Source organism: Cricetulus griseus, chromosome 7 (assembly GCF_003668045.3).
Source record: "Cricetulus griseus strain 17A/GY chromosome 7, alternate assembly CriGri-PICRH-1.0, whole genome shotgun sequence".
Classification (NCBI taxonomy): domain Eukaryota; kingdom Metazoa; phylum Chordata; class Mammalia; order Rodentia; family Cricetidae; genus Cricetulus; species Cricetulus griseus.
In genome coordinates, this window is record NC_048600.1 from 97,715,303 (window position 1) to 97,727,930 (window position 12,628).

At 39.7% G+C, this 12,628-nt stretch overlaps 1 protein-coding gene across 1 annotated transcript in view; it reads right to left on the reverse strand.

Annotated features, from left to right (window-relative positions):
• The window catches only part of Aatf (apoptosis antagonizing transcription factor), a 96,450-nt gene that overhangs the window by 26,602 nt on the left and 57,220 nt on the right, over positions 1-12,628 (reverse strand). Inside the window, exon 9 of the mRNA XM_027426414.2 lies at positions 1,606-1,673. Coding sequence (XP_027282215.1) covers positions 1,606-1,673 — 68 coding nt within the window. The remainder of the gene's footprint in view (positions 1-1,605; positions 1,674-12,628) is intronic.

A 12,628-nucleotide genomic window follows, 5' to 3' on the forward strand; every position in this document is an offset into this window, starting at 1 on the left:
TTTATCTACTGAGTCATTTTACCAGTTCTCCTACCTGTTTTTTAAAGATTTGTTTTACCTCTATTAGTGTTTTGCCTGCATGTATGTATGTGTGCCCAGTGCCCATGGAGGTCAGAAGAGGCTGTCCCATCCCTGGAACTGCAGTTACAGATGGATGTGAGCCGCCATGTGGGTGCTGGGAACCCAACCCTGGTCATAAGCAAGAACTACAAGTGTTCTTAACTGCTAATCCCCTTGGCCAGTCCCTCCCTTCTAATTTTTAAAAATCATCCACTAGCTTTACAGTTGTTTAATTTGTATTCTCTCTCTCTATAGTAATATTTATATTCTATTGTGTTAATAAAAGGTAAAGACTCTTCTTCCCCTTCCTCAATATAATCTCTTTTATTTTTACTTTTTAAGACAGGCAGACCTCAAACTCACAAAGTTCTTTCTGCCTCTGTCTCCTGGGTAATGGGATTGACGGTTTGTACCACCACCTGGCCTCAATGTAACTTTAGTACCATTATTACACCTTTAAAAAAAAATCCAAGGAACCTAAAACAATACGTAATATTTATTCTCAAATATTCATCAGTCTCAAGTTCCCTTTATTGTCCCTTTTTCATAGCTGATTTATGTGGATCAAGGTCCACATAGGATTCATGTATTTATGGTCATTTTAAGTGTCCCCAGGGAACTTATTTTTTCAAATTAGGGATTTGAAAACAAGCTAGAAAAATCTCCACAAATTGCACCTGTGAACAAATGCAAAAGGGAAATTGCAGTAACAGCTAGTCATCTTACCTGACTTCTACAAGGAAAACAACATGAGAGAGGAGGGGGGAAACCTAGGGAAATCCAATTACTGTAATCTTAATATAATCTTAATTACCATAATCTATTTTATTGTAAAGTCAGATAAATGTACAATATAATCACCACTTAAATACAATTTTCTCTATCACATTAACTATATGGTATATACCCCTTCGACATTCCAAAGATACAGGAAATATCAACAATACCCTGTCTCAAAATTCAAATAAAATTCAATTCAAAATTACTCTATCAACGATAATTTGTCATTGCCTACTCAAAATGCTGCTCTGCCCAGAATCTCATTCTGATATTTGCAGCTTTTGTTTCTTTTCATGCTTTTTCGAATTATGGCTCATGGTTATTTAAACGCACACCACTCATTAGGCAGCACTCTAAACACCCTTCTTATTTTCAAACCACAGGACGAAGCACAGGAACAAGAGCCTTCCTTCACTACACTGACATCTGGGTAAGGCTGCCACATTCCATTTCCAATTGAGCTGAAGCTTCTACTGAAGGGGTGGATGTCTACAACAGGACAGATTAACAAAGCAAATTCAACTGAGCCAGGAACCTGTTGCGCACACTACCCATTCTGACAGCACAGGTTTAAACAGAAGCCTTTATACACTGGTCAGCAGTTGCTATGGATATAAACACAACCCACACTAAAGGTAAAGAGTGTGAAAGGAAGACTCATAATTATCGGACCAGTCACTGCCTTGGAGGCAGAATTAAGAATGCTCAATGAGAGAAACTACTACACAGGCAGCTTGAATGAACAGAAAACCATATCTAAGTTACCTTCCCATGGCAACCTGATCATTTGGATCCAAGGAGCTGGTCTTCCGCTCTATGAGTTCTCGAAGGAGCTAAGGAAAAAGGATAGCAACTGAGTTATTATCATCTCCCAGCAGCAACTGACTTAAAAAGGCACAGAAGGAATTCTGAAAGGCATAGTGACCACTCTTAAGCTACAATCAATAAGGGAGAATTTTTATTAGCTATTTTATATTTATATAGTTTTCAAAGATAGCTACCGCAATAGCTGAGAACAGATGTCCATTTGGATGACTTTATGGTACTACCATTTGTTTCAAATGAATCAACGAATGTGCAACATTCCTTTCACAGTTTTTCCTGTCCCATCAACAATGGATAATTTTTAAAAGATCAGATGGGAAGGGCTGTGGATAGAAAGGGAAATGCATCAGCTTCCAACCAAAGGAACAATGGTGTAAAGTTAACTTCAGAACTATAACCCCAGCAACCAGAAAGCCTTCCCTGAGTCACAGCCTTGACTCAATAATGAGGAGTGTGGACTTCATCCTCCTGCTTTATACAGTAGTGCTCTACCATGCCCAGTGATACCAACTGACTTAACCAGACATGACACAAACAATACACACTGCCACCAAAGTTTTGAGAAAACAAAAAGAAGTTATTTATGTTCACTCCAAGTATAACAGAGAGTGGATCTTTATCCTCTCTGGTTAACTCCATGGGGGTTCTAACATTACTCTTCATTCTCTTCTGAATCCTGGTACTCCACTGCATCCAAAAAAAAAATCTCAATCTATACTTTTCACACACTTAGGAATTTGCACAGGACCGTAGAGTCTTCAGTATAAAGGTGTGATGGCATTTAAACATTAAAAGAGAAGAATTTTAAGTTGCAATAATAAAATTTGGCATCATCTCTCCTATATAAGTGCTACAAGCAGAGAAATGACAACAGAAATTAAGTTTCCAGACATCTCAGAGAAATCTAAAATAAACTACTTCCTGCTAAATGCCCATCAATAATACAGGTTTGCCTTTAAAATCTGTTTCTTCACAAAAACAAGCAATTATTTTGTAGGTAAGGCATAGTAGTAATACAGATATTTCACCAAATTAAATAGCTGAAGCCTGTGCCAGGATGGAGAAGAAATAAATTTCTATGAAAGTAGTTTACTTTCTAATTTGCATTTGTGCACGTAGGTAGGCGCTGAAGAAGTAAAATGTATAAAAACACCCACTTCCATAACATGCAGCTTTACTGCACAAAGGAAAGGCTATCTCAATCGCAATTAAAAATCCTCCTGTGAAGTTTTCTCATTTGCTTATTTTGGGCATTATTACTACAGCAATTACCTTTAAAAATGCAGGGACCAGAGGCCACTGGTTTATTATCACTAGAAAACAGCAAGCTATTTCTCTACCCCGTTTATCTGATTGATTCCCAACATCTTCCTGGCAGCCAATCTATCAGTTTATCTCTCCTACTTCATCACAGTCACTTCTGGCAGCTAAATACAAGATCCAAATCCAGTGCTACACAGACACACGACATGGTAAACCTGTGTAACGTGGTTGCTGAGTAAACAGCTGCCCTAGGGCTCAGTGCAAATGGGTTCTGCTTCCTAGTCAATGTTCTGTAAGAAGCATGGCTGGCGAATGGGTGAGGGGAGAGGTTTATAATCATTTTTTTAATGAAGAGAAAATAATGAAACAACTACATTTTACTGCCCCTTCCTTGTTCCTACCAGATTACAACCACCATTCCTGGCTTTCTTAATCATTCCCAACCCTTTGAACCTGGACAGTCTTGGCCACTGGGGAGCAAGTGCTCATGGAAGGCTACCCCAGCACAAGAGGCACTGCCTCTTCTGGAAGAGAGCACCACACAACCTACAAAGGCTGAAAACTGGAGCTGCACAACCGCAGAGCATCAACAGCAGCTGGCACTCAAGCAACAAGTTGGTGCTGTATTTGCTTTCAAGAACTCTGTGTTCTACATACATCCTGATTGGCATCTTCATGACTCAGGAGCTTCATAGAGCTCTTCTTAGTCCCTCCCGATGGGGAAAATGCAACCAATCAGCATGCCTGTCTAGCTTATTGGGTCCAAAATTTCATAAGAAATAAAGTTTATTTCCAATATTGTCCATACATGGTTATTTAGTAAGGTAATGAATGCAGCACTAGCAGAGTAAGAAGCCATATCTTATTCTTGTCTGGATATGCATGTCCCCGATGACAAGCCATGTGGGACCTCTTTCTGTATTTACTGGTTATCCCTGTATCTTCATGGAAAAATGTCTATTCAGATTCTTTACCCATTTTAAGGCTGACCTGGGGGACCTGGAGAGATGGTTTGGTGGTCAAAGTGAGATCCTGACTCAAAATAAATAAATAAATCCAATTAGCACTGAAAGAAGTCACTTGTGATATTTTTTTTCAATAATTCTATTGATTATTTGGGTATTTCACAAAATGCACCTCAATCACACTTGTTTCCCATTCCTCCCAGATCCATACCTCCCACCTTCCTCCCTCCCCTAAAAAACAAAAACCAAAAATACCAACTTGTGTTGCCCATAAACTCCCTGGAGCATGGTCAAACTCCCAGGGGCCATCCCCTTAAAGATAACCGAGCCCTTTCCCAACCTTTACACCCCCAGCTTCCACCAGAAGCCATCAGCTGTGAGGAGCTGAGGAGCAGCACTTTAGCATCCCTATCACATTGGTACCCCCCTCCCCAGACCCAGAGGGGTTTCTCAGTAGCTTTGAAGCCTGTCCTGGCACTCGCTCTGTAGACCAGGGTGGCCTCACACTCACAGAGATCCACCTGCCCCTGCCTCCCAAGTGCTGGGATTAAAGGTGTGCGCCAGCACTGCTCAGCTCTCTATCACAATTTTTAAGGACTCACTTCAATGGCTTCCTGTCTAGACTTTCTTTTTGGGGGGTGGGTGGGTGGGGATGAAGGGTGTCTCAGAATCCTTCAATGTCTCTCACTCTTAACTATAACTAAGTGTGCAATCATCAATACAACTGTAAATGAAGCTTCCTTGCCCATAACAGCTAGCAAGAGTATGGATCATGGACGAACCACAGACATAAACATGGCCTGTGATCACAGCACAGAGCATGGAGGTCTGTTGAGAAGACCCAATCTAGAAAATGAACTGTTCTCCCATCTCAGACATCCTTCCATTGCTGAGAGCCAGGGCGATTCTGTGGCTAGGCAGTACTCTGGGGGCAGAACCCGTGCAAGCTTCAGGCTGCTGCACACCGCCCTGCCCTACTTGGCAATAACAGGCTCTCCAGTCACCACAGTCATGCTCCCACATCTGATGCTGCCACTGCCACTCTTTACCAGGCTCTGTTCTGACATCTTTCCTATCTCTCTATCACACATTTATTAATCAAAGTTGCATTACAAACTGCAATGTATCACACAGTGCATATATGCACCCACACACACAAATACACAAACACACATGTATGTATATACACACACATACCTAATATATATGTATGTATATTCACATATAATTTTTCTGCCTAAACAGCTTTACATGCAAACTTATTGCAACAAGTCATCGGTCTGGTTCAAAGTTTCTGGTTTCTGAAGCACCACGAATACTGAGACTCATCTCAGATATCCTGTTGTTGCCCAGAGTCAGGGTGATTTTGTGGCTGAGCAGTGCATCCCTAGGAAGGATCCAAGAGAGCTCCAGGCAGCTGCACACCTCTCTACTCTTGGTGCTGGCCAACCTGCTGGTTCACTGAGTATAATCATTGTACTTGTAGCTGTATGGCCCCAAGTTCTCCTTCCCCCAACAGGGTGGTAGCACAGGCTGCAGTGGTGGTTCCCTGCTGCAGGCCTTACTGGCCTGTGCCTCCAAGTGGGCTGAGAACAGGCCCTACTCTACCACAGCATGTTCATTGGTCCACTGTGGCTGTGCTCCCATCTCTATCACTGACCTGTGTCACCACCACATCTCTCTGTTCTGACATCTTTCCTTCCAATCACTTTTTCTAAAAGCATCTTCCCATAAGAGCCACCCTTTTTTAGTTGTTCCAGGGATACTGCAGGGTCTGCAGACTCCTCCTAAACCACCTTGTCTCTTCTCAGAACCTCTCATATCCTGTCACTTGTGATTTTTACATCTTGAGGCTCATAAAAAAAAATAGATGTGCACATACTATAATTTCAAATATTTGGGAACTTCTGTATGCACCTGCAGTGTAAGTTCAACATAAAATAATTCACTTCCCACGGGATTTATGTTTCTCTAACTTCTTTCCACAAGGATCACTTACTCCTCAATTAATTCTACCGCCTAATATTTCTTCTTCCACTATCCTACTAAAACAAATGCTACCCCTTTCTTCCAAGAGCCTCCTTTAGTTTCTCTGAACCATTAGTAACCTTTCCTTCTTCTGTACTCTTTAATAGGGCCTCACCAGTAAGCATTTCTGTTGTTTACATCATCTTCTGTACCTGGCTATCAGGTTCTGGAGGGCAGGGAAAATAGTTATTCAAATTCTTACATATATCCCTGCAAGAACACCACCCACACATCATTATTCAATGTATTTTCCTAAGTGGAGTAGTAAGTAGTCATCTTAGAAACAAGTATTTAAAAAGTATTTAGCTTTTATAGGAAAACATACATTAGGAGAAAATTAATAAAGAATAGAAGATCAGAATGAGTGGATAAATTCCAGGAAACAACTTAATTCTGAAGTTAGTAACAATTCACCTTTGGTTACTAGAGCAGAGAATGAATAACTAGAAACAGGGGTTAAGTCCGCCCAAGCCCCTCCTTGTCTCGGTCTTTGAGGACTTGGTTACCTTTTCCTACTTTTGACTCAGCTGTGTTGTACCTGAAATAGATTTTAGAAGGATGACAAACTTAGACACCAAATGAAGTAGCTCTTTTTTCAAAGGCCATAATATTTCACTAAGCTTGGCTACTTAGCTTAAAATTTACTAGTCAAAGGCCGGACATTGGTGGCGCACACCTTTAATCCCAGCACTCAGGAGGCAGAGGCAGGCGGATCTCTGTGAGTTTGAGGCCAGCCTGGTCTCCAGAGTGAGTGCCAGGATAGGCTCCAAAGCTACACAGAGAAACCCTGTCTCAAAAAATGGAAAAAAAAAATTACTAGTCAAAACAGATAACTTTCTCATCAGAATCCATACATTTCTTTAGACATAATATGTAATATCTAAGAAAATCACTATCAGCATCAGGCTCTGATATATGAACACAACAAATCTGAATGCTAGAGAACTTCTTAACAATTTTGCTTTCCCTTTCTTCTTACTACAAATAAAAACAATTTAATGGCATCAACCTACTCTTTCAAATCTTCTCTAAAAGTAACAACAGAGTGATGGTGCTGTCAGATAAGTTTTACAACAGTCCCCATTGCAAATATTCTAGCCTCTTGGTCCCCAGACATACATTTTGGTATTTTTTTTTAACCTGTTATAAAGGTAGGGGTATCTTTTGGGCTATAGCTCAATTGCTGACTATTTCTGGGCACTAGGCACTATAGAAATATTTCTTTTAATTGTATCATATAATCTATCATTTGTGTTGAAAGAATAGAGAAGTCACATCAAGCTGGAGGATTCACAGATAAGAAACTGGATGAAGAACTAATTTGTGTTCTGTAATTACGTTCCAGTAAGGACTAAAAGCCCAGCAGAAACAAACTCTCCTTTCACAGCCCCCCTCTAGCATTCAGATGCCAATAATTCTTCAGCTCCACTAGAATCAATACTATATTGACACTGCCATCTTTTCAGCATCCCTCATCCTCATCCTCCCCTCCAGTGCTCACTTTTATCAGGTAGATAATGATCCCATGGTTCCTCAGGACAGCCTCTCCTGGTATTCATTCTCTACTCTCCCACAGGCTGTGTCTTTGTAATACAGATCTACAACCTCTTACTAGGGATATAATCTTGGAATTCAAAAGTTTTAGAATTTTAGCAAGGAAACAAAACAGTGCATATAGATAGTATAAATGTCTGGGCAGCACCCCAAAGTCAAACACATGTGCATTTCTGGGTGTGAGTTACCTCACTCAATCTGATTTCTAATTCCATTTACCTAAAATTTTCATGATTTCATTTTTCTTTATAGCTCTGAACAGTATACATGTACCACATTTTCATTATCCATTCATCAGTTGAAGGACATTTATCTTGTTTCTGTTTCCTAGTCTATAATGAAGAGAGCAGCAATGAAAATGGCTAGGATGCCAAGGAATATGGTTTAGATGGGTCATATGGTAGACTCCTCACCCTTTCTGAGACAGGGTTTCTCTGTGTAACAGTACTGGCTGTCCTGGAGCTTTCTCTGTAGATCAGGCTGGTCTTGAACTCACAGAGATTCGCCTGTGTCTGCCTCCTGAGTGCTGGGACTAAAGGCGTGTGCCACCATCACCCAGTATGGTAGATTTATTTTTTTAATTTTTTGAGGATTCTCCACACTGGTTTCTAGAGTGGTTGGACCGATTTACATTCACCAACAGTGAATGAAGGAGTGGGATAAGTAGGATTATGGATTCAGAACCATCCTAGGAAGGTGCTGTACCACAGCAACCTTAAACATAAACAAACACAGTAACCATTGGGAATTTTTTCATTCCAGAATTACAGAGACGGGAACCTGTGTCTGTATTTCCTTGGCAAAATACCAACCACATTAAATCTCAGCGTCTGAACTCAATCAGCACCACATGGTTACAAGAGAAACACAAGTTATTTCTCAACCTTTGAGATGTGACTGGTATGACTGAGGAGCTGGATTTTTTATTTTGTTCTATTTTAATAATCAAAACAAACTTTGCTGAGCATGGTGGCGTATGTCTGCAATCCCAGCACTGAGAAGGTTGACGCAAGAAGAATATGAGTTCAGGGTTACACAGTAAATTGTTATGGAACAATCTTTTTGTACACTATGAATATGTATTACTCTCATTGGCTTAATAAAGAAGCTAACTGGCCAATAGCTGAACAGGATAAAGTTAGGCAGGAGAGCCAGACTAGGAGAATGCTAGGGAGAAGAAGGGCAGAGTCTGGAGTCGCCAGCCAGATGCAAAGGGAGCAGATGAACATGTCATACTAATAAAGGCACCACCACGTAGCAGAGCATAAATAAGGAATATGGGTTAACTAAAAATGTAAGAGCTAGTTAGTAATAAGCCTGAGCTATTGATCAAGCATTTGTAATTAACAGTAAGCCCCTGAGTGATTATTTGAAATTGGCTTGGGACAGAATTCCACCTACAGTAAATTCTAGGGTACCCTAGGCAACATAGTCAGATTGTTTTGAAACAGTAACAACAAAACCCTTGTTTCATTGTTAAATATGGCTACTACATTGAACAACAGCCTAGAAGAGCAAAAGGAGGAATTTCTCAATAAACACACAGCAAATAATCAAATACTCAAATGCTTGCTGACTGACTGACTGAATAAATGAATGATGGGAAAAAAATCTGAAGGCACTGGGTTTTTTTGTTTGTTTTTTTTAAGATAGGGGTTTGCTTTGCAACCCAGACTGGCCTCAAACTCAGGTCTTCCCAACTTAGGCTCTAGAATGCTGAAATTACAAGCATGTGTCACTATACACAGTTTGTCATGTTTCCTTCTCTTTTTTTTATTATAGAAAACTCCAAACAGCCAAAAGGTAGATAACAGCATAATGGACCCTCTCATGATCATCATCAATTTGAAGGCTCTTCTTATAACCTGGTTTCCAACAATGACTACATTATTGAAAATAAAGAATTAATTAATTATTAATTAAATACAGAGTCTTGCTATGCAGCCCTGGGTAGTCTGAAAGTCTGCTATGTAGACCAGGCCTGCCTTGAGCTCAGAGATTTTGCCTGACTCTTCCTCCTGAATAGTGGGATTAAAGGCATGCCTGGTTTTCAGGTCATACTTTTTATTTTTTTTTTTCTGAGACAGGGTCTTGCTGTGTATCCCAGGCTGCCCTCAAACTCTTAGAGATCCACCTGCCTCTACTACCATGTGCTGGGATTAAATGTATGCACCACCTCACCTGGCTCAAGTCCTACTTTTAAAGAGGAGCTATGCAACTCAACAAAATTAGAGAGAACCCTCCTTCTTGTTAGAAAATCCTTGCGAAGGGAATTTCAGCAGATTGGCTTCTATAAATCCATCATCTGGCACAATAGATGTCAATGGAATGGTCATAATTGCATAAAAGTTGATACATGTACTCAAATGGGTTTTCAAATTTTTCCAATCAGAAGATGGCATAATGCACTACAAGGAAAATCAAGCTGGAATTAAGAACACTTGTGTTTCAGTGTTCTGATTCAGTGTGAGGGCTGATCTCCCCCAGTCACTCCTTGGGGCTAATTATGTTCAATTTTAGATCTATAATGCACACACATTTTCAAAGATCTTATTAACTTACCCTCTTCTTTGCTAGAGCATTCTCCCTATAAGTTACTTTGAAGGAAGAATGCATTAAACAGAACTTAAGGTACCAAATCAATATGAAGAGGCAGTTTCTTATTCCTTGAGAAGTACCACATTCTTCACTTGCAGCTAAAAATACTGCTGGGATCCTATGTTTAATTTACACTCTGCCAGGACATATTGAACTTATTATTACAAATCAGGCAATTCTGGCTACACATTTGCTTAGTAAACTTTCATGGTACCATTTATGTTTAAGGAAGTTTCTTCAACAGTTCTAAGCTAACCCTCCTTCTTTCCTGACTAGTCCAACACATTTCATTGCTTAAAGCTTTGTTCTACAGTTTTTTCTTTAATGAGTAAAACAGTGGTATGTAAGTCAGCATCTAATACTTTTTAAAGCAAAGAACCAAAATAAATGAAGGTGCTAGACATGGCGGCACATTCCTTTAATTCCAGCACTCTGGAAGCTAAGGCAGAAGGATCTCTGTGAACTCAAGACTAGCCTGGTCCACATAGAGAATTCCAGGCTAGCCAAGGAAATGTAGTGAAGCTCTGACAAAGGCCCAGTCATATACCTTCCCTTCATGTTGCAGTTTGATCAAACTTCTGGACTTGGCATTTAAAATCTGGTTTTGCTGGGTGTGGTGCCACAGGCCTGTAATCCTTGTACTTGGAAGGTAGAGGCAATAGGATCAAGTGTTCAAGGTCAGCCTGGGCTACATGAGAGAGACTCTATTTAAAGGAAACAAAAGTGAAGTTGATAAAATGTGCCTTTTGTTCTTCTGTTCTGCAGCAGCTTCCATGATAACTCAAGCTAGTGACCAAAGGCTGGTGCTGATGCCATACTAGGCTCTTAATAATGACAATAATAATGATAGCATTTTTAATGCCAAGTGTCTAAAGAGACAGTGTATACAAGCTACCATGTATTGCAAATAAAATTCTTACACATGGAACATAAAATAATCTTGTGATCATTGGAATTTAATTAGACATTGCTAATTAGTTTTTTTGTTTTGTTTTTGTTTTTGTTTTGTTTTGTTTGTTTGTTTTTTGAGACAGGGTTTCTCTATGTAGCTTTGGAGCCTATCCTGACACTCGCTCTGGAGACCAGGCTGGCCTCGAACTCACAGAGATCCACCTGCCTCCGCCTCCCGAGTGCTGGGATTAAAGGCGTGCACCACCAATGCCCAGCACTAATTAGTTTTTTTAAAAAAACATTATTACTACATCCCCCAAACTCAAAATGGTTAGCTCCTTGCTCTACCTTCAGTCATAATGTCAATTTTCAAATTTATTTGCATGTTCTCTCTAAAATCACCAAATTTCATTAGACTTTTAAGAAACCCTATCCAGATCCAAAATACAAACATTAAAAAAAAAAATTAAAAACCAAGGATTGCTTTTGTAAAAGGCATCTATTTTTCAGTAATGTATTGGCAAGAGCAAGAAGAGAGTCATATCAGACTTCCTAACATGTTAATAACCATTAGCTGGGGCCACTGGGAAGTTACATACATGCCAACAGTAAGAACATTGCATTGCCATTAACTTCAATGATAGCTTAAGATGCCACTTATTCTTACTTCCATTTAAATGCATAAAATTAAAGCCACCACATCAACTGTCCATATTCACTGAGTTAATTAAAGAAAACCATCTTGTCAGACAGCCTGCCATTTCTCTACTTTTCAAAACGATCAACTTTTAATGGTTCACAATTAGTAATTACTCGTTTATGGCATTATCAAATATACTGGAATATAGAGGTCTAGCATGTAGCAAGGTCAGTTCTAGACATATCCTGATAGCAAATAAAAGGAAAAATTCAACCCACCAAAATGGTTGCCAAAAAAAGCAAAGCCTTTCTCTGGATAATCCTGATAAGATTCAAAGTGACAAGACAAACCAGATCAAAACTAAACAGAGCTGGAAGCAACATACAAAATCCTAATGAGCCCTTAGGAATCTGGATATCTATCTGTCAACATCTAAGTTCAATTAGAGCTTTCTGAACAAAACAACTCACGAGGTGACAAGAAACTAGTCTGAGGTCTGGGATATGAAAAGCCCAGTCACTTTATACAGCTATTGTTAAGGGAAATCACATCACAACACCAAATTTTATAAAGATTAAATAAAGATGTCTGTCAACCACCTATCTACACTAGGTGGCTGGGACATAAACAGTGTTCAGAGAATATTTGCTCCCAGATCATTAAGAATTCAGGTTTACCAAGAAAAAACTTCCCAGGCTTTTAAAAAAGGAAACAAGAAAAACCTTAAGTGGTGGTGATGCAGGTAGCACATCTTTAAAAAAATAGAAGTCATAAAGTAGCAGATAAAATCATGAAGATGAAAAACAGGTACTGAAACATTCTGAATAACCATCTCTCATGCTCACTTGACGTTCTGTGAAATCGCCTTATTAAGGATGAGCTCTGACAAGAGACAGACCCAATACAAACCAATTTCATTCAAAAGTGAAACATACACTGCTTTCCTGCCAAAGGGACTCACCTTTCATAAAGCCCTCTTGTTAGCTACACCACACCTTCAGCAATCCAGCTTCCACGCAAACCA